This window comes from Seriola aureovittata, chromosome 11, assembly GCF_021018895.1.
Source record: "Seriola aureovittata isolate HTS-2021-v1 ecotype China chromosome 11, ASM2101889v1, whole genome shotgun sequence".
In the NCBI taxonomy this organism is placed as follows: Eukaryota; Metazoa; Chordata; class Actinopteri; order Carangiformes; family Carangidae; genus Seriola; species Seriola aureovittata.
This window is the reverse complement of record NC_079374.1, coordinates 8,495,669-8,516,429: the sequence shown is the minus strand read 5'-3', so window position 1 is coordinate 8,516,429 and position 20,761 is coordinate 8,495,669. Positions and strand designations below refer to the sequence as shown.

General features: G+C 42.8%; 1 protein-coding gene across 9 annotated transcripts in view; it reads left to right on the top strand.

Moving 5' to 3' along the window:
* LOC130177571 (uncharacterized) overlaps positions 1-20,761 on the top strand; it is a 104,973-nt gene that overhangs the window by 49,513 nt on the left and 34,699 nt on the right. The window contains exon 1 of one of the 9 annotated variants that reach the window (XM_056389443.1): positions 1,223-1,441. The exons of 6 other annotated variants lie outside the window; for them this stretch is intronic. In XM_056389443.1, coding sequence (XP_056245418.1) covers positions 1,368-1,441 — 74 coding nt within the window. In that variant the 5' untranslated portion in view covers positions 1,223-1,367. Of the gene's footprint in view, positions 1-1,222; positions 1,442-5,175; positions 6,117-20,761 lie in introns of those variants that run through there. 2 more of the 9 variants (XR_008829037.1, XR_008829038.1) reach the window with 2 other exon arrangements.

Here is a 20,761-nt window from a genome sequence, read left to right as displayed (position 1 = left end):
GACGGATCAGACACTGAAGACAGAGAGTGATAAGCATTGATCCCAAATGCTCTTGAAAGTCGTGTATATGTGCAGTTTTCTGTGTCTATTATGTGTGTGTCTGCGCATGTAACTGTGTATGTGTGTGTGTGTGTGTGTGTGTGTGTGAGAGAGAGAGCAAGAGAGAGTTCTGGGGTCAGTGAGGAGTTCAGTGTGTCAGAGGTCTCGGAGCCACGGCTCTTTGATTCCACTCCCTTGCGGCTCGGAGAATTTCCTCTCCAGTTTCCCAGTGCTGAGCCCATGCTGGGCAAGGAGAGCCGCGCCAGGAAAATTTATGTTGATGTCAGCAATGAAAACACCACCACCCCTCCACCACGTCTCACAATATTTGTCAAACAGCAGTCTGTCCATTCTTTCTCTCTCTGCCTTCGTTCTCTTCTTTCGCTCTAAATATTTCCATTCTTACTGATGTATGTTTCTGAAATCTTAAATCCGTGTTGGCGAGAGGTTTCACACTTCACATGGCTTGTTGTCTCTGCGGGGACTTCGGTAACACAGCTCTCTATTGGTCTCCTCAGGGGCTGGGCCAGTTTGGGAGTGTCTTTTAAGGTGTAATCCACACATAAGGCTCCCTAAGGCTCCTGTGCGTGGAAGGCAAAAACGCATCACAAAAAATCACAAAAGAATTACAAATACAGCAGTCAGATTAAAAACTTTTCCGTTCAGATGTCCTCGTTTTCTCATTTTATGTAATTACATCATTTCAGGTATGATTTTCTGAGACAAGTGCAGACGTAATGCTTACTGTGATCGTTGAGCTAAAAACGTTTTATGGCTGCATGCTTGAAATGACACAGTACAGAAATTTAGTTTCTCGATAATAGTGAGCAAAATGATCACGGTTATCAGTATTCTCACGGTACTGTTAAAATGCGCTGAAAATGTTCAAAACGTAGTAATAAAAAAAGCCTAAAATTATTCATCACAAGTGAATGTTTGCATTTAAACATTAAAATAATAACATGTCCAACACATCTGTGTCATAAGGGACCAGTAGCAGCACTGGGTTTGCCTGGTGCATGCCCACTCTGCAAACAAGGGAATAGCAAAATGTTTTATTTATTTTTCTTTCCGTGCTGTAACGTGTTTCAGAGCACAGACACTGTAGAAACTCTCCTGCGTCTGTGTGTGCGCTCTGTGGTCATGTGACATCGCTTCGAACAGACAGGCAAATCGTCAATCGGCTTTTTTAGCGGCGTACTTGCTTTCAAAAACAAAACAAAAGAAAACCGGCGTCTACCCAGCAACTTTGGTGTACAAAGTTTTCAGAGGCTGAAAAATGTCCGCAGCAGCGCTGTCACCACCTTACGCCATGTTTTCATTGACACATGAACAAACCCACGTTGCTCGCCGCGCATGCGTCCGGGAGACTCGTGCTGGTTGATGCCGTACAGAACTTAACGTAAGTGAAATTAACCACAGTGATTAACCACGGTAATCGGCCACAGTTATGGTGATAATTCAAATTTACACGGTAATACTAACCTAACCGTCTGGCATTTCTACCGTGATATAGCCTGAAACCGGTAACCGTGTCATCTCTGCTCTATGCTAATTTCCATACCACACTGAAAGTAAAAACAGTGGCTGCATGCACCTGAACATATTGCTTTCACTGTTTTGCAAGAGTATCATTCAGAGACATAAACTTCAAATAAGTTGCATTTTGGAAGGCTGCTGTGTTGTGTTGTGTTGTGTTGTGTTGACTTGTGTTGTGTTGTGTTGTGCTGTGACTAAATTTCCATGTGTTTGAAATGTGGAAAAATCTACTGCATTTGTGCTGAATGGTCTTATTGCACCCAAGCTGACGTGGTATTATCGTGCTGTGTCCCATATAGTGTGTTTGGTTGCACCTGCAGAGGGCAGGTCACTCAGCATATAACATATATAACATATTGCCCAAAAAAAATACAAAATGCATTCTCTCCATTTGTCACCTCTATGTGGACCTGGGTATGGGAGCGAAAAGGGGTGTTTCTCTGGCATATGAGATAGTATGCTGCCTGTGCTCCGGCCCATGCAGAGACAGATTTGTAGATATGACACACTCCTCAATGCGTTTTAAACACCTTCTTTCTCTGGTGTATTGTGTGCCGCTTTCTCTGGAAGAAAGGTAAATCTTTTATCTTAGCTGAACTGTCAACTTAAGCAAAATGAACGCAGTCAAAGGTACAGCGCCCCCCTTCTAAGCTGAGGGGTCTGGTTGTCAATGCAGGGGCATACACACACACACACACACACACACACACACACGCACGCAGTTTGACCAGTTAGTGTGGGTTTTGTAAAGTCCCATTGCCTGAGGGTCAGTGATAACACTCAGTGCTGATTCTTATTGGCTGAGAGATTTACAGCCTCTCATGACACAGAAAAGACAAGCAACATGTGGCGATCTGTGCATTCTTGTGTGTGTATGTATTTGATCGGGTTTAAAGTATTAGTGGCAAAGCTGGATGAGATATTTCTATGGGGTGTTGTGGCTGACCTTTTAGGTGCTGGCCTGTTGCTTTATGGGGGATCAGCATTTTCAGGCATGCAGAACCCTCCATTTTGGAGGAAAAAAACAGCTCGGTAGGGAAGAGGAGACAGGTGAAGCTGAGAGATGTGTGTGTAGGTGTGTGCATGTGTGTGTGTTTTGAGTCTAAAAAGGATTCAGTCCAGCATGGACCCAGCCTTGCTCCACCCCATCTCTTCTGTTCCACATACTCACACAAACACACGCACAACAACTCTTGGTAGTGGTTTATGCTGGGCCAGATTTGGAGCGGGGCCATGCCTTCAGGCAGCTCAGTCCCTTGATTCCCAGCGCTGTCCCACTGGCCCTCAACCCAGCCCCAGCCTCCCTCTACTGGGAGGCAGGCAAAATGGCTTGAGCTGTTATCTGGAGCTAAATCACCAGATAGCCGTTGCCTTTGCTTATTGTTACCGGTGGAATGCAGAATTAGGTGGTGTACATATTTCACACATAAAGGCTTACACAAATATGATCCAACCTTGTACCATCAAAAACCAAATCTGTGTTTTTCTCTGATGTATTTTGCATTTCTTCACGCTTTGACTTTGAAGCTCCTTCTTTGCATGTTCCCTATCCATAATTCATGTCATCTGCAATCTTAAATGTGTAATCTGCGCTGTTTTCTTTTGTAATCTTTAGAGTAGCCCCTACATTTGTCCTGTGTTTTTTTATTTTTATGGATTAACATATTATTGCCCCCGCTTCTTAAAAATTCAATTATTATTCCAGCCATCATGAAAGCAGAAATATGTCTCTTTGCAGGAAAGCTGCTTGTTACAGATATGTGAAGAGACAATTTATGAAAAGTCTCCTTGACAGTAGACATGACAAGTGGGCATTCTAGTCACGTTTTATCTTCGCCTCCTGCATGGCATCTATCCATCATCTCATTGGTTGGCATGCCTGGCTCCTGCCATCATCACCATGGCAATGTGAGTGTCCTCCCGGTAGCCATCACCATGGCAATGGGAGTGTCCCCAGCAACCATCAGCATGGGCCGAATGTAAGCCTCTTAACCAGGATCACCATAGCAATATGTGCCTGCCGAAACACTGGGCCATGGTATGTCTGTGGGCATGTGTGTGTGGAAAACAGGGAAAAATTATAGCATTGATATGAGCTGTATCATTGGGATTTGGTGATGGATTTTTTCTCACTCTATAATGCATTCTTCCTCTGTCATCATCTCTGACACAGTTTTTCACATCTCACTGCATCAGCGTAGTGGGTGGGTGCTGTGATGTGGCCCTTGTCCCAAGTGGGGCCCGGCAGGAGGCTTACACGGCGCCGACGGAGTCCCGGTCCATCCAAACCCCGCTGCTCAATACTCAGGGGGGGCCCCTCTGGGAGCAGACAGGTCTACTTTGGACATCGTCTAGTGTCGGTATCCTGACACACAATAGTGAAAGCTGACAAAACTACAGGGGGGGGATTTAGGAGGGGGGCCTGGTAGAGAGAGAAGCATGCCACTGCCCTGGCAAGGACATGGATGCACGATACACGGCGGTGACACCCTCGTAAACAAACACCATCTCTCACATACACACATATTTATACAGTGCACACACGCTCATGTGCAAAATGTGCCGTTACACTTCTGTAAAGACTTGCACACATGCACACACACACAGACAGAGTTAATTGTGCATATTCATGAGCGTACATACAGGGTGTTCCGTTTCGCAAGGCTGACTTTTATTGTTTCCCTGGTGTGTACAGTGTATGTGTGTGCACTGACGCACACAGGCGTGTTTATATAAGAGTGTGTGTGCATGTGTGAAAGCGCATGTGTCCGCATGTGTGTGTGTGTGTTTGTTTGTGTGTGAGTGTGTGTGTGTGGCGCATTTAGCTAAAGAGCCTGGTGGGTATCAAGAAGCATAGCTTTAAGGTATGATATGTTAATAAAATGTGTCAAGATGTCTGGAACCCTTTCTCTCTTTATAAACAAACTTACAGCCTGAGCGCTGCTAATTAGCAAGCCCATCTGTTCAGTTTAGCAAAGTTGTTGAGATTTACCATGGAAACTGTAAAAAGATAAGCCCACTTCGACATGGCAGATGACAAGTGTTAGAAATACCAAATTCAATTCCCCAGCCTGCAGTCTCTTGTTCAGTCTCTTATTCAATTACTTGTCTATTAATACATTTATTTATTTATTTATTTATTTACTTATTTATTAGCAAATGAATGAATTTTTTCTTATGTTAAAATGACCGCACTGGCACACTCACACGCCAGCGGGACCGCAGTGTTCGCTGAGGCACACAGCATATGAAGATACAGGGTAACATTCCCCTAACAGCATCATCCAAAGCTGTGGCAATTTGCTGGGAGAACATTAATTGCTGTGGCTGGGGCCCAGGTTTTGCATGCTAAGCACTCTGCAGCTAAGTCTGTAATATGTGTGTATGAGCGTGTGTGTGTGTGCGTGTGTGTTTATGAGTGAGATAGTTTGCATTTGCTTGTGTGCTTCAGGAGCGTGTGTGAGTGCTAGTGGAGGGTGGGGGGGTGGGGTTGAAGGGGGGTGGGGGGGTGGGGGTGGGGGGGCACAGGGGGTCCATCTGCTCTCTTCTGCTCCTCTGCACTGATATAAGATTACGTTAATCTGGGTACTTGTCAGGACAGGTTAGTGAAAGCAGACGACTGGGTGGGACTCATGCTAAACAGGTTGGCTAGAAAACGGCTGTTTTTGCCCTCAGACTCTGCGGTGTGGGCTTTTGGCACAAGGTGGTGGATGGTGAGCAAATAGTCCCAGAACTGCGGTGGATTTTCTGTGCCGCCGGTTTACAGACGTCGCCTTAATCTCCAGAAATTTATGAATTTATACAAACCTAACCTCTTCAGGTGATTAAGGGAAGTCAAATTATGTTCATAAGAAGAAAAAAAAAAACAACCCTCTTCTGAGTTTGAATTTTGGTGATCTGTGTGTGACTAACACAGCTGAGTCCTATTTCTCATCTGTTTTTTTTGTGTGTGTGTGTGTGTGTGTGTGTGTGTGTGTGCATGTGTGTTTGTATGAGAAATACAAGGGTCAGTCCTGTGGAGTCACGGCCCTCAGTTTGTGTCCCTGCCCTCCCCTCGCGTCACCACTGTTGTGTTTACCCCCTCTTCCCACCTCGCCGAACATTTTTATTCAATTAAATAGCCCTCCTAAATCCCATCCTGCATCCTGTGCTCTTCTGATGTTGTTTTCTCTGTAAGCACTTTAAGGCCGTAATGATTTTGTAACTTGTTATGCTAATTAGAGTGGCCCTCTCAGACTGTGTAGCAAGGAGAAGGATTTATTGCCCGTTTGCTTGGAGGGGAAGAAAAGAAAGAGAAGTTAGAGTAATTAATCCCGTTAACCAAGGATAATTGGGCAAAAAATAGCCCTGCCACTGGCACTGACTGGGAGGAGTTGCAGTTAACCCTGTTTCCTGTGTTTTATTTCAAATTTAATGTTTCCTCTTGTTTAAACTTCCTCTCAGGATTCTTGCTAATCCGCTTGCCTGCATCCCATTGGTGGATTGAGGCAGCATTGGGGGGCCAGAGAGAGGAGGTGCCTGAATTCAATCAAACATCAGTAAGGATTTGCTTTCCTGTCCAGTGTGCCCACAGTCAGGGTTTAGTTTTCTCAGAGGAGATCAAATTTAAAAAAAAAAAAAACGTTTGATGGAAGATTCTGGTAACTGATTGATTTTTAAATGCATTTTAGACTTAACGTTCAAGCAGTCTCTAAAGCTATACATTCTGTTAAACAAACCAAAAAAAAAAAGAAAAAAATGCAGTCCTTTTAATGTAAATTTGTTTCAGCATGTTGCTGATTAAACTGTTGTTTTTCATATAAAATAGATTTTATGTTTATGTTCGAAACCTGACAAGTAAATTTCTAAGTGATTCTTTTTTTTTGTGCATCTGGATGAAATCTCTTATTTTTCTGAGCAGCATATGTTTAGAAATGCATCACATTAATTAACACACTGCGGACAATTAAATGCTCCTATTTTATGACCTTATTAAGTGTGGTTAAGGTTAGTCTTTCACCTAACTGTTTTGCATTAACATGTTTTTATAGGAACAAACATTTTCCAGTTTTTACAGTGGAATTCCCATGCACATAGCCTTTTATGATCAGCTGCAATAACAGGCAGTGCTAACTGGTTCCATACCCACAATCCTCTCCCTCAGGAGAAACACTCATCTGTTTTTGTCAGTACCATGCCGGGACTGTAACCGGAATAGGCAGATCCTAATTTCATCCACTTTCAAGGAATTTACAGGCTTAAACAAGACCTCCTTGAAGACGTATTTGTGTTAGAATAGAAAAGAAAAAGGTTGAAAAACTGTTTCTGTTCTGGTCAGTGTCACAAAGTGCTGCCATGTTATTCAGAGAATGGGGGGAGATAAGGATCTAAATACAAACATGACCTTTGATGTCATATTTTTATTTTCATTCTTTCATCTCTCATTTTATTGCAAATGATTTTGCTCCTTTACCAAAAACTCATTTAGTTTAGATTTCATTGAAAAATAATGTTTTTTCTTTCTTTCTTTCTTTCTTTCTTTCTTTCTTTCTTTCTTTCTTTCTTTCTTTTTCTTTCTTTCTTCATCCTGTCTTTCTGTCTTTCTTTCTTTCTTTCGTTCTTTATCCTGTTCACATGAAAGGAAACAATTTTGCAGCACTAATTTGAGAATTCATCATTTCTGGCCTGTTCCTGCTAATTGCTGTTTTGATTGTTTTCAAGTTCAGTTATTAGCCACATTAGGTCAGATTAAGGACGAGCATGCCGAGACAAAGCCAGGTAATTAAGAGAGGATATGGGGGCTGGAGTCAGCCCTGTCCAGTTACACTTGACTTCATTAATACGGCTAACTTAAATCAACCGTCACAATGCTAGCAGGAAGGCTATGTTTTTCTCAATGTGAACTTGTAGTTCTGCCTCCCAGACTTCACAATAGGCTGTTTAGCATCCACAGTATGGCTATTGTCACTGTCAGCCATAGGATAGGAGGCAAGGGCATGGCAGAGGAGAGGCTACCAGGAAGAGAAGTTAGCTAGAGGAACCAGGGGGAGAGCACTTGACATACCCTCTTGCAAGCAAAACCCCTCATTAATTACACCCTAAAGATAATTATTTTCTTGATTTGTTTGCTCTCTGTGGCCACATTTCCTATTGTGATGCCTGTATTTCAGTCTCTCCTTGTTTACTTATTTATCTATTTTTGTGTTTGCCCCCCTCCCTGCCTACACCATATGGTTGCAGATCAAGTAATGTCAAACATTTTGCCCTTGCAAGTTTTTGCAATTTGCAGTTTCCAAATGTGAGACCTGTTGAAAGCAGGAGTGATAATGGACATGCTCTACCCCCTGTCGTTTTTGTCCCACCATATCTCCCTTCAATTAATGCTACAGCGGGAGTTTCATGTAATAACACTTGCACTTCTGAGCTGTCCGCATGAGAGAGGGAGAGGAGAGGGAGACAGGAGAACAGAGGAGGGAACAGAGGGAGGAGGCTGAGGCTGGGAATAAAAGAAGAGGGAGAGAGAAACAATTAAAACTGGGCTGGGATGCCATGACGGGCCTGTGTTGTGTGGCCATGTGAATGTTGCATGTCAGCTAAATGGAGCAGAGAGGAGCGTGATTGGCGGTTGGTAGACTGCATGCTAAGCTTGTCTATCATTGTTGCCGAGCGCAATCAAACTGGTGCCAGCAGGATGGAGGATGCGTTGACAGCTGTAATTACCCATCGCCATGGTGATCACTTTTGGCCTGCCGTGGATGGCCGGCGGAGGCCCCTCCTCCAGTCAGCCTTTAATCAGATTGGGCTGTCAGTTGTCAGGTAGACATGGGTGGGCCGGACACTCTGTATGTGTACTGTCTTGGGTCCCTAAGTGTTTTTAATTAGATATTTCCATCTAAACAGAAGCAACACTATAAAAATACAGCATATACCTCTCAGTTAAGTGAAGAAGAGCAGCCGCTCAAATGCTTGTCCGCTCGTCTGTTTATACAACAGGAGCATGGGTGTTTTGTATGTGTGGTCATTTATAGGACATATTATTACAGCACACAGGATATTGTTTTGTGGTTATTTATAGCATCTCTTTGAATCTCCATATAATAGCAAACATAATCATTGTCTCCATGCTGCCATGTTTGTTTTTGGCTTATTTATACTTTGCAGTCATATATTTATTGTGTAATTTAAAGCGTATGAACCTAAATCCAGGTGCACGAAGAAAAATATCATTTCATCATATATATAAAAGTTCCATTTAAGTTTATTTCAGATAAGTTAATTATTGCAATGTTTGTTGTACCTCCATAGTTTGAAGTAGATTGTTTCAACAGAATTGCAGTGTTTAGTACATATTCATTTCATTTAGCTCAAGCAGATTGCCTGTTATGCTTCTTATATACTCAGACAGTAGATAACTTATTGTCCTTTAATGTGATGCAATCGTAGCAGCCCATAATGGCACAGTGCTTAAGGTAACGGAGAACGCCAGGTACAGCCTGATAATGTCAGTGTGATAATTAGTGCAGAGAGGCTTAAACCAGCGGCCCACAGGGAGACAGCCCCTGGTGTGGAGAGATGGCACGCAGCTGGATCATACTTAATTAACTAATTGAATATCATTTTGCCAGTTAGCTGGAAATTAGCTGGAAATTAAAACATGGACAATCACGACAATGAATGGACATTATAAAATTAATTTGAGAGAATGCCTTTTTCTCGCAAAAGCTAATGCTGTGATGATGAGAGTTGATTTTATTCCATTGCACATAATTAATGTTTTGCGTTGCCTGATGCTCATCTGTCATCTCAGCCACTCTGTAGATTTGCTCAGTTTTAAGAGGCATCAGTGTTTATCATGTTCCTCACCTTCCTTCACTCACACTGCTCATCATCGCTGACTCTCTGACAGCCCCACAAGTGATTCAGAGTGCACCGGCGCGCGTGTACTGTACTCTATGTGTAACTATGACTTTCATTCGTCCCATATGAGATAGCCAGAGTGAGCCTCTCACTGTGAGGGAGGAGGAATATGGCTTAAGAAAGTACAAAAATATCTCTGGATGGAATAAAAAGGAGGTCAAGCTCATCCTGGGTGACACTGGGACCCAGATTAAGTTCCACTGATTTGCTCGTATTTATCTACAATTCCCCATTCTGTTCCGCACATGCTACCCTCGTTTCAGAGTATTTTCTTATCAAAGAAATACATGTAATATCATTTCTCAAGGCCAATACAGATGTCTTGGATTGACGCTGTTAATAATATTGTCTGTTTCTAGAACAGGGTGACTCACCTTAGGACATATACTGTATACAGAAGGTCTTTAAAGTCACTACACGCATACAAATATTTTTTACAAATATGTGGCTTCTTATCATCCTTACTGAATAAAATAGAACATGCTTGTATGCCCCCCTGCGTAGGTTTGTTTTGGGCTCTGCATTAGTTTCAAATCTGATGCATATAAATTATACTACGAAAGAAATGTTGTTCTCACATCAAAAAAACATACTTAAGATAGTTTTATCCGCTTGATACATCATTCCTTTTCCTAGTATATGAGAACTGCTTATTAACCTCATTTTGAGTTGATCTGGCATCTGTTGTTATAGTTTTATAACCTTTCTATAACAGTTTCTTCACTAGGTCTAATTAAACCCCAACATAAGTAACGTCACTACGTAGGATGACAAGGTAGGCCTATATTTCCCTTTCTGTGAAAAAAGGAGAATATATTTCTTCATGCATAGCTCATATAACATATTTCAAACATTATATATTTTCTGATTTGGTTTAAGAACAATTCTATTTTCCATAGATTGTCCCCGGTTCAAGGGAAGGGTTACTTTCCTACATATTAAGTTTTGAATAAGAAGAAATGAAAATATTTGATGGAAAAAATCAAAGATTTTACATTTGTCGTTATTATTTTTACACTTAAAGCAGTGGGCTCTGTGGAACCCCATACTACATACAACTATGAGGAAGTAAAACCCTCAGTTTGAAATACCTATACTACATGTTTAGTTATGCCCAAATTCAACTATAACTGTATCTGTAAGTGGCATTTCAGATTGTCTGAATGATAGTCGATATTCAAGTATATATATATTGATACTTAAATATCAGTATGTTCTTAGTATGTACCAGGATATATGTGGCTTTTTGCTGCTGTAACACTCAAACAGACTTAAAAAATTGTATTTTATTATTATTATTATTTTATTACAACAACAGTTCTAAAGTGTGTCTGTTTAAATAAATTAAGTGCCCTTTTTCTTTTTACATGTGCAGTGCCTGCCTTCACTGTACTGTATAGTGGAGGAGAATAATGTTATACACTGTATGTCACAGCAGACTCAGTCATCTTAATATAGAGATCAGCATGAGACATTAGAAACCACAGGAGGGACCCACTCACTACTATATCCTGTTTGTTGTGCCACTGCTTCCCTACTTGCTTTCAATGCAGTAAAAATAAAAAACAAATAAAGTGGGAGAAATTAATCCCTCTGGAGCCATTGCGGGCATTTCACGTCACCCGCCACCGTGCTCCCCAGCTGCTTCGGTGTGCATGTGTGTGTGTGAGAGCACATAAATTTCGGGGTGTGTGTTTATGCAGTGGCCTTGGTGTGACACGAGGCCCATACTGGGAGAAGATGAGGTGAGGGCGTGTGTGTGTTTGTGTGTTTGTGTGTGTGTGTGTGTGTGTGTGTGTGTGTGTGTGTGTGTGTGTGTGTGTGTGTGTGTGTGTGTGTGAGACGAGTGGCTGAGCGGAGACACACAAACGCTATCAATAAAGGAAAACTCAGTAAATGTTTCACCTTTGTTGAAGAGAGAAGTGCACATATTTGTTTATCTATTACAAGCACGACGATCAAGAGGAACGTGTTAATGTCTGTAATATTTAGATCATATATTCTTTCACTCCCTGACAACAACAGATCTACATATCTGTAATTAGCTCCGGTCTCCACGTATTGATTTATGCTTAGACAACATGCTTAAACAAAATTGCTGCAAATCTATGTCCTCGGAGGCGAGGCTGTGTCCATGTTTTCCCTCCAGTCAATCACCCACTCATATAATTTCATTAAATACCATGATTGCAAAGTACGAATTCATCTCAGCCACTCAAAGAGCAAATTGCCTGAACAACTAAATGACCTCATACGGTGATGTGTTTCAGGATGGCTGTGTTCGTTCGAGATTTTTCTTCCTCAGATCTTAACACACCCACACACAATAGGCATTTAGAGCGTATGGGTCACCACAACAAAGGGGCTTATGGCTTGTTGTTTCCTAATTAAGAATGTAAAAGGGGATTAGGCATCAAACAGCACAGTTTTTGTAGTTTCCTTCTTCCCCCAGCAGTTGAGGTAGGCCTACGGGTTACCCCTAATGGCGGCATAAGCCCATTAGCATTCTCTTGTCTTATTTTTCCGAGCACAGTTGTAGCTCTTCCTGTCCTCCTCACTGTCTACACCTTCTCACCCCCCCCCACCCCACCCCACCCACCACCCCCCACCCCCTCCTTTCCCTAGCGGCCAAAGTAGCACAAAATGTACCACTGGAACCCTCGCCCCCCCCAAACCACCCCACCACCCCCAAACCCCCTCTCTCTGAAATAAGCAGTATTCTCTTGCCGTGTTTGATCCTTTGACTATGCAGGGGCTTCATGTCTGGCCAGTGTTTTTGGATCAGCAGGTAGTCGCAGGCAAGCTGTTAAAGGGGTCATCATTCTTCTCTTTCTCTGCTCCTCTCTGCTCCTCGCACACAGATGGGGACCTGCTGAACTCTGCCAAAGGTCAGCGCTAAATTACATATTTTATGAATTCTTGCTTTAGTTCAGGCTTTTGAGAGGGGACACAGAATAATGAAACGCTGCGAGGAAAACAATCATCTGACATTTCCATTAATCACATTGATGTACATTGTTTTAGCTCGGATGTCTGGTTAGAAATTTTAGAAATGTTTCTGTAAATTTCCAGCCTCTCAACTCTTATTTCACGCTCATAAGAAAATTAAATGATCTCTCTTTTATTTTTTTTCTTTCTTTCTGTGAATTTGGCCTTCCCGCCACCCTGTGCGAGTTGAAAGGGCCGTCTGAAATGTGTGATGTTTGGAGAGGAGACATTTTGGCTGGCATCCAGCTCATTGTACACCAGTCTGGACTGTGCTGCCATGGCGGCTTTAACTCGCTGTACAGCAGACAGATGACAACTGCCGGCACGCCATTCAAGACCTCAGAAACAACATCTCCCCACCATGTCTGATGCATTAGGAATGGAAATCAGTGTTTCTGTCCGTTTTACTGCCCAGCTCCTTTGTTGTAAAAAGATGGATTTGCCTTTGCTTGTTTTCATGCATGCTGAACTGGGGCTGAAATTTCTTCCATTTTTTTGTGTAAAAGCTGGTTTGGACAGTCTGAGTCTGAAGTGATGATGCTGAGGATGTGTGTGTCTTTTGAGTGTTGTACCAGTGAGCATATGTCCGTGCATGTGCATGGACACCTGGATCTTGTGTGCATGTGTGCGTATGCAATGTGTGCACATACGTAGAGTTAGTTAGAGGTAATGGTTTGGTGTGTTTGGATATTTCAGTTGCCATCAGACTGCAGCATCTGCCATCAGGTGTCTTCTCACCGGGGATCCCGAATGGTGCTGGAGATGCGAGTATATCTGCTTTCACACTGCTGAACATGACATTTGAACGTGCATGTACACGCAAACAGGAGAAAAAAAAGGAGAAACCTTTGAGTGTGCGCACATACACAATCGCACAAACACACATACACACACACACACTTCACAGAAACTGTGTGAGAGCCAGAATGCAGAGCCTGAGGGCTGTTGTGTCTCTGATGTTTGTATTGTTTACTCTGTTGTCCCAGTGCATGTAGGAGATTGTTGCACACTTAGGCCTCACTCCAGCCTTGTATTATTTACTATGACTGGTGTGGACAGCAGGTTACTGTCCAGGAGAGCTGAAAGGCCGAGCAAAGAGAGAGGGGGGAAAAAAGGAGGCAGAGATCGAAGGAGACAGAAAGAGATCATTGACTATATCTTTTTTTCCCCCTATATTTGTTCACATACTGCTTCTCTCTCCTTTTCCGTTTGCCTTTGATCCCGTCTCCTCAAACCTCTGCCCCCATGGGTCACCAGCTGTCAGACAGCCAGAGGAGGGTGCCGCCTCTCCTCTTATCCTCTCTTCTCTCACTTTTTTTGCCGTTTGGGATACGCACCGTTTTGCACCCGGGGAATCATTTGGGAACCCCAGGTAAGTGAACCGAAGCCACACAGATGTTAATCTCCCCTTGCCCCCCCCCCCCCCCCCCCAGACGTGCACCATGCTCCTCCACCTACTTCTAGGTCTCTTCCTTCCCTTTTTTTTTTTTTTTTTACCTCGCCCTTTTTGCCCTAAGTCTTTGAAATCTCATTGAAGGCAGCAAAGTGGGAGTAGAAGTCTCTTGATTAGGTTTCTTCTTTAATAGAGGGGGAGAGGGAAGGGATGGCAGACAGGGGAGAGGGATGTATCTCGCCGCTGGGAGTAAGGACCCCACTTTGGGCATGCAGGCAGGTGAGTTGGTCCTCACCTCACTCTGCTCTCCCTCCTCCTCTAACAATCCGGTTATCTGTGTCTATTACAGAAGGGTGGCTGACGGCCTGGATAAATCCTCACTCTTCCAGATATGTTCTGGGGCCCTATCAGCTGGGGACAGGACCTTGAGCCCTGATGAGAAAACTGGTCCAGGGAAATTGAATTAGCTATTGTGTCTGGGACTTCATTGATTGCTATTAGAGTTGGCCTGGAGCTGGGTGAAGGAGCGATGAGGGGAATTAAGCCTGTCTGAGCAGGCTGCTCCAGTCGGGCTCTAGAAGGAGGACTTCAGTTATATCAGATTCAAACACTTGTCATGTCGCTCTCAAACCATGGCAGCCAATTATCATCAGCGGAAACAGGAAATGTAGAAGGGCAGAAGGGCAGAGCGTGAAAACATCAGCGTAGGAGAGGGAGATTACCATGGCGGTGTTCGTACTGCCATGAGTAATGGCGTGAGTCAGTCATGTTAGAAGTGGATAACAATGAGAGTCAAAAGTCTATAAATGTGACTGGTCTTTTGGCTGGAGATGATGGATGGAGTCTGTGATGCAGACACTTCCTGTTTCTCTGGGTGCAGAGCCGCAGATGAAAGAGCTGCGGTGTGTTTTCAAACTGAGGAAGAACAATAGGTCAGAGGAAGAAAGAGTTCCCCTGACCTGACCCCCCCTTCTGTTGAGGCTGGGGCCTGATAGTTCTGACACCACTGATCTCTCTGGCTGACTCACACAAAGAAAGAGACAGGAGATACCTGTGGGCATTCTGCGCTCCTGCTGCATAGGCACCTGCCTCATTTAGGACTTTTATTGCAATTTTAGCTTATTATGCATTTAAGAAACAGCAGATCAGAGGGACGTGGTACCTCATGTATAATCATGAGACTCTCAATCCGAAATCATTATAATCACTCACAATAATGCTTTACATTTTTCTTATCATTGTTAGCATTACCACCATTGTGCTCAAGCCTACACTTCTACATAGTGTATTTTTAGTCTGGTGGAGCGACACTTTCCCAACAACAAAGAGTTGGAGTAGGTCAGTATTTAAAGGTACACAGCATTATTTTGAAGTGCCCAGTACTGTCTTATAGCCTACGTACTATAACCAAATCAGGGAATTTACATTCATTGCTCACACTTATTGTTAATGCCAAATTTAAAGTGACGTTCCACTCCCCAGCTTCAAAGATGATGATAGCGTAACATAAAATCAGTTTATTTAGCCATATTTTCAGCACATTTTATTTATTCTATTTTAATTAACCTTTATTCAACCAGATAAAACCCACTGAAGTTAGTAACCTCTTCTTCAATGGAGACCCGGCCCGGACGGCGGCATAACAAGATTGAGAAAGGACAATACAACATGAGGTGCACAAATAAACAATACTGAAAACCAGCTAACAATGTGTAAAGGATCAAATAAGATGAGAACAAAGGAGGTTACAAGACAATTGTATTATGCTAAAAACTTAAGTAAAGGAGTCATCCAGCATAGAGATTATAAGACCTTTGAGTTCAGTCTGAGATACAGTATGATTTCCCTCTGCAGACTATTCATAGTGGCTGGAGCAGAACACATGAAAGCTTTCTTTCCCATTTCCGTCCGCACGCTAGGGACAGACAGCAGATATACAGTATGTGTCTTGTGAACTAAGATTACGACTGGAAGATGAGCTCTGTGAAATAAAGATACGCTCAGATGTGAGGGAAGTTTGCCTAGAATGGCTTCAGAAATAAAAAATATACCAACGACTCCAACGGGGCATATAGGAAGAGATGGCCAGCCAACATCTATTTTCTTCCGCTGAGCTGTCACAGTATCAACATCTGAATATTCTGAAGATACTGACGGACAATGGAGAGGTGGATTACACTGCAGCAGCGACTTGAGAAGTTTCTTTTTTTTGTGGGGGGGGGGCTTTTTTTTTGTTGATGCGTCATCACCAGGATCCAACATGAGCCGCACGCAGCAACAATTCTCAGTCGCGGAGGAAAGTAAAATGTACGGTTCAACGGTATCACGCCAAGCTCTATACAGATCTGCTCGGGTGTTTGTGGCAGCCACCTGTGCAAGTGTGTGTTTGCGTTGTATACAACACCACCACATGTCGCTTCCTTCAGGAAACCAGCAGAAATGATTGATGATGACTTCATTGTTTGGTCCTCTGCTCTCCAGTTATAATTTTGACAGTTTAAATGACTGGTTTCATTGTAGAGACTTAATAAAAGTGCAAGGTGTAGTTTACACATCCAAAATAAACTGGCTTGGATGATTTTTATTGCCGTCTCAGGCTAATGAGCCCAATACACAATTTTATGAAGCTGTGTCCAGCGGTGTTGAAGTATCTACAACATTTACAAATTAATAAAGCAGGTTATGAAAATTTAAAAAATGCTCATGGCCCGTGTTTGAAAATATGGAGATTGGAGGCAAAAACAGTTTTTGTATTGATAGCGAGACCATCAGCATATAGTGTCTGCAAACAGATGACATGCAAATGTGTGAAGATCGCTTGTTAGTTGCCTCTGATAAATGGAAATTCAAGGCACACAGGAATATTTGTTCCGTGTATCGTCTGGATGCAGTGGATGACCCTTGTACTCATTAGCATTTGTTGCTCGCAATGGTGGCAATTAAAGAGAGGAAGCTGATTCAATTGTTGCGCTTAATCCCCAAATGTTTCAAATGTAAATGAAAAACGGCATCTCTCTGCTCTCACTATAAAAGCTGTGAGTAAAAGAGGAAGTAAAGCAAATATCTTCATTAACTATCTGTTGATGCGGATTAATTGTGAATGTACAAACGCGGCCTCTCGCTTCTCCAGTGGGTAACCTCACTTCACCCTACACATTCAGCCGTGGCTTTACACCCTCCATAGGTGTGGGCCCAGAAACATCCCACATGGTAGCTCACACTGTGATAGCCTCCAGCTCTTCATATGAGGTATTCTGTGTCTGTGCACGCATCTGGCAGCGTGCGCGTATGTGTACACTGGCAGCCTTACTCTTTTATTCAGGGATAGCTCTTTCATCCTCTGTAAGAGGGCCGCAGGGTCTTGCCCTCTGAGCCCCAGAGATGAAGTCTAGTGTTTATGTGCGTTAGATTTCCATCCCACAGAGCGGGCCCTCCCCTTCTACTCACATTAAAGAGGAGATGTGGACAACAGCCCAGTGGTTTACATTTTTGTAGTTGTCAGTTTCTAGAGGCAGTAAGGACTTAGGATAAACAGCTGCTGGTGGACTATTATTACAACTCTTGCTACTTCTGCTATAAGAGAGTGATATTCTTCATATTTGTTTGGATTTTTTGTGGGTTTGTTCTAAAAGGAACAGGAATAAAAGCTATTTTAAAGAGAAATAATCAAATTTTGTGAAAGCATAAAACAATCATTATAAAAGATAAACAGTGATACACTGTGTAGTAATCAAAACAGAAAACCTGATCTTCTTTCAGAAATCTGATGACAGACCGTGGCGTATAAGTTGATACTAGTTTGCTAAATTCATCAAGATCATTGAAATCATCAGTTTGAATGAAAAAATAATAGTTACAGCAGGGAGACAAATAACAAAATGTATGAATATGAAAAAACAATACAAAAGCAAACGTGCATGCACACACAGTCTAATGTGCATTCATGCTTTCATTCAGATCTACTCACACTCCCAAAAACGCGGGCATGCATGTGTGCACACTGCAACACACACAGACAAACAATACGTAGTTGGTGGATACACACACACACACACACACACTCACACTCACACACACAGCCTGAGAGAGTGGTGGTGGATCAGATCGGAAGCGGAGGCCGGAGCTGACCTCTAGTGAGTGTGTAGATTTATTCTAATCAGTACTCTGCTTCTGACAGGTTAACTGCTGCCCCCTGACCCGGGGAGCTCTCTGGGTGTCATCGTCCTTGTGTTCCCTGTCCACTTTTATCGGCAGCAAAAAGAAAATGTAAATTAAATGCAGCATAAAAATAGATGATGGGAGCTTGTTCCTCTCATCCTTTTAATTCACCCCATCTTATCTCTCCCTCCTTCCCCCATTGCTTTTTTTTTTTTTTTTTTTTTACAGCTACATGCTCAAAATGTAATGGAGGAAGTGTGGCTTACTATTTTTTTTTTCTACCTTGCACTGGCTTTCTTTCTTTCTCTTCACCATCACATATACAGCTGGCATAATAAAAACAGGGGCAGGGTGGAGAGCAGGAGTTTTATATTGGTGAGGGGTTCGCTGCAAACACATCATAATGTAAAAACCATTTATCAGTGCATCACACATGGAGAATAATACTGAAAGAGAACCCACCTCTACCTCACTCTGTGTCTGTCTTTCTTTCTTTGTCGGTTGCAGAACGCAGTGTTACATCTCTTGTTGTGCCTTTTCAGAGCAGTAGAGAGGGCAGTCGAATTAGACAGCATTGTTATGCCTCCATCAGAGCAATTTTCCAGCAATGCCTCTAAAAGCCCTCACACACTTCATCAGTATTATTGTAATTCTTTAGCTCTAGGTTATTTGGCAGCTGCTGTGCCCCACTGGCAAATCCCATTCGTGATGCCGTCCCTTTCACCACAGCCGGAGATCCATTGATTTTTCTTTTCTCTCCTCTAGCCTCGCCCAATTCTTTTCGTATTGCTCGATATGAAACATTTTAATTTCTGCTCGCACCTTCACTCGGACAACACTCAGAGGTTTCCCTGTTCTTTCTCTTTGTGCAACATCTCTTTTTCCAACTCTTTAACCAGTCAAGAGAGTGAATTGATTTACACCTTTCTCTTCAGTTTCCTGTTTTTGCTATTTTATTGATTCACATAAGTTTACACACAGTGAAAGCTACTTTAATGTGAAGTGCAAGTGACAGATGTAAGAAAATGTACCAAAATATTTTCCTTGTGTATATGACTTTCTCTATCCAGTGCTTCTGATGCACTGAGCGTGTTCATGGCACAAGATTGTTCCTTTAGAATGAATTAAGTTCTTATCTTATCTTATCTTATCTGAAGTTTTAAAATACAGATTTTACAGCTAGATCAATTCAGTGTTGCATGTGTTTAAATGTGTGCAAATGTGCAGGTGTGTAATCAGCAGTATTCCCTCTATGATTGGGCATGGATGTGCCATTATAGAAGCTATGTGCAGTCTAATGGAACCTATTGATGTCTGAGTACACAGGCCCTACTTAATTAGTCCATCACACCCACTGCTTTGGTCTCTATAGGATCCCCGTAAGTGGTGCTCCTTTGCATATGCCATGCGATTTCATAGGCAAGTTTTTTTTTCCCCCTTTTAAAATGATGGGAAGGAAAACAAACATTACATACGTCACAGGGGATAGGACTGTCTGCTTCAGTTGGAGCGTCTGTCTGACTGACTGTCTTCCTCTCTGTGTACGCCTAACACTTTCGTCACATGTGTGTCTGACAAAATTTGTGCCACTCGGCATTTTGCACACTAATCTGAGAACCTTGCACTCGGCAAGGCAGACATTTTGGACTGTGTCATTGATTTGGAATCGAGCGCTGCACTCCTTGTCCTTCACTTAGTGTTGAAATCAATGATGCCTGGTTCTGACCATGCATTAAAATCTGAACACACACCCCCCCCCCCTCCACCTTTCCTCCCCAGGACTTTGACTCCTGCTTTTAATCTGCTCTGTAGCCTGTGTTTCTCCTTCACCGCTGGACTTGGAAATGTGCCATACATGAATATTCAAATAAGATAGTTGCTATAATATTGAATATTACCTGCCGCAACACTGAGAGCGGGACTTGTTCTGCACAAACAGGTGAGGGAGTAGATGGAAGAAGGGATTAAAATCTCTCTTTTCTTTGTTTTCCATTGATTGACTTCCTGACTGGGAGACACCAGCAGTCTGAGACAGCACCCTACTGCTCCAAAAGTGTGTGTGTGTGTGTGTGTGCGTGCGTGTGTGTGTGTGCGCGCGTGTGTGTGTGCGTGTGTGCATGTAGTGTGGGTTTGCATTACAGTATACGCAAGCATGATATTTGACGCCAAATGTCCTGTCACCATACCTGTCCCCTGCAGGTTGACCTTTGACCCCCTGAATTCCTGCACAAGGTTAGGGCTTTTCCCTGGTAACCACCTGGAGAGCGACTGGCCCCAGACCTCCATCTTCCTTCCAACAGCATCCATCACTTGGAAGCCTACTTAGGTTGGCTGGCCTTACCTTGGATAGCCTATGTCATTTCTGTTAAAAACCTTTAATGTTTTACTTCACCCTCAGCTCATAATTATGTTTTTAAAGGAGCTATTTGTAAGTTTTGCTACTGCTACTTAGCCAATGTTAGCGTTAAGAGCCTGTTTACTCACCAGTCTTGTCGAGTGCTTCAGCCATCGTTGCATTAACAAGACAAGAGATTAGAATACGCCCTCTAAGCAGCGCTACTATGTCTTCAGGGAAGACTGGATGCTACTACGACTCTGTATTGGAAAGTGACGAGATGGCGGCTAGCTAGTTAGCGTGCTAACTTCAGTAGGAGTATAGAAGTGATCTATCTTCTAGTATCTTCTTGAATGGTAAGTAAACAGCTGTTAATGCTAACCATAGATATGTAGCAATAGCAAACTTTAAAT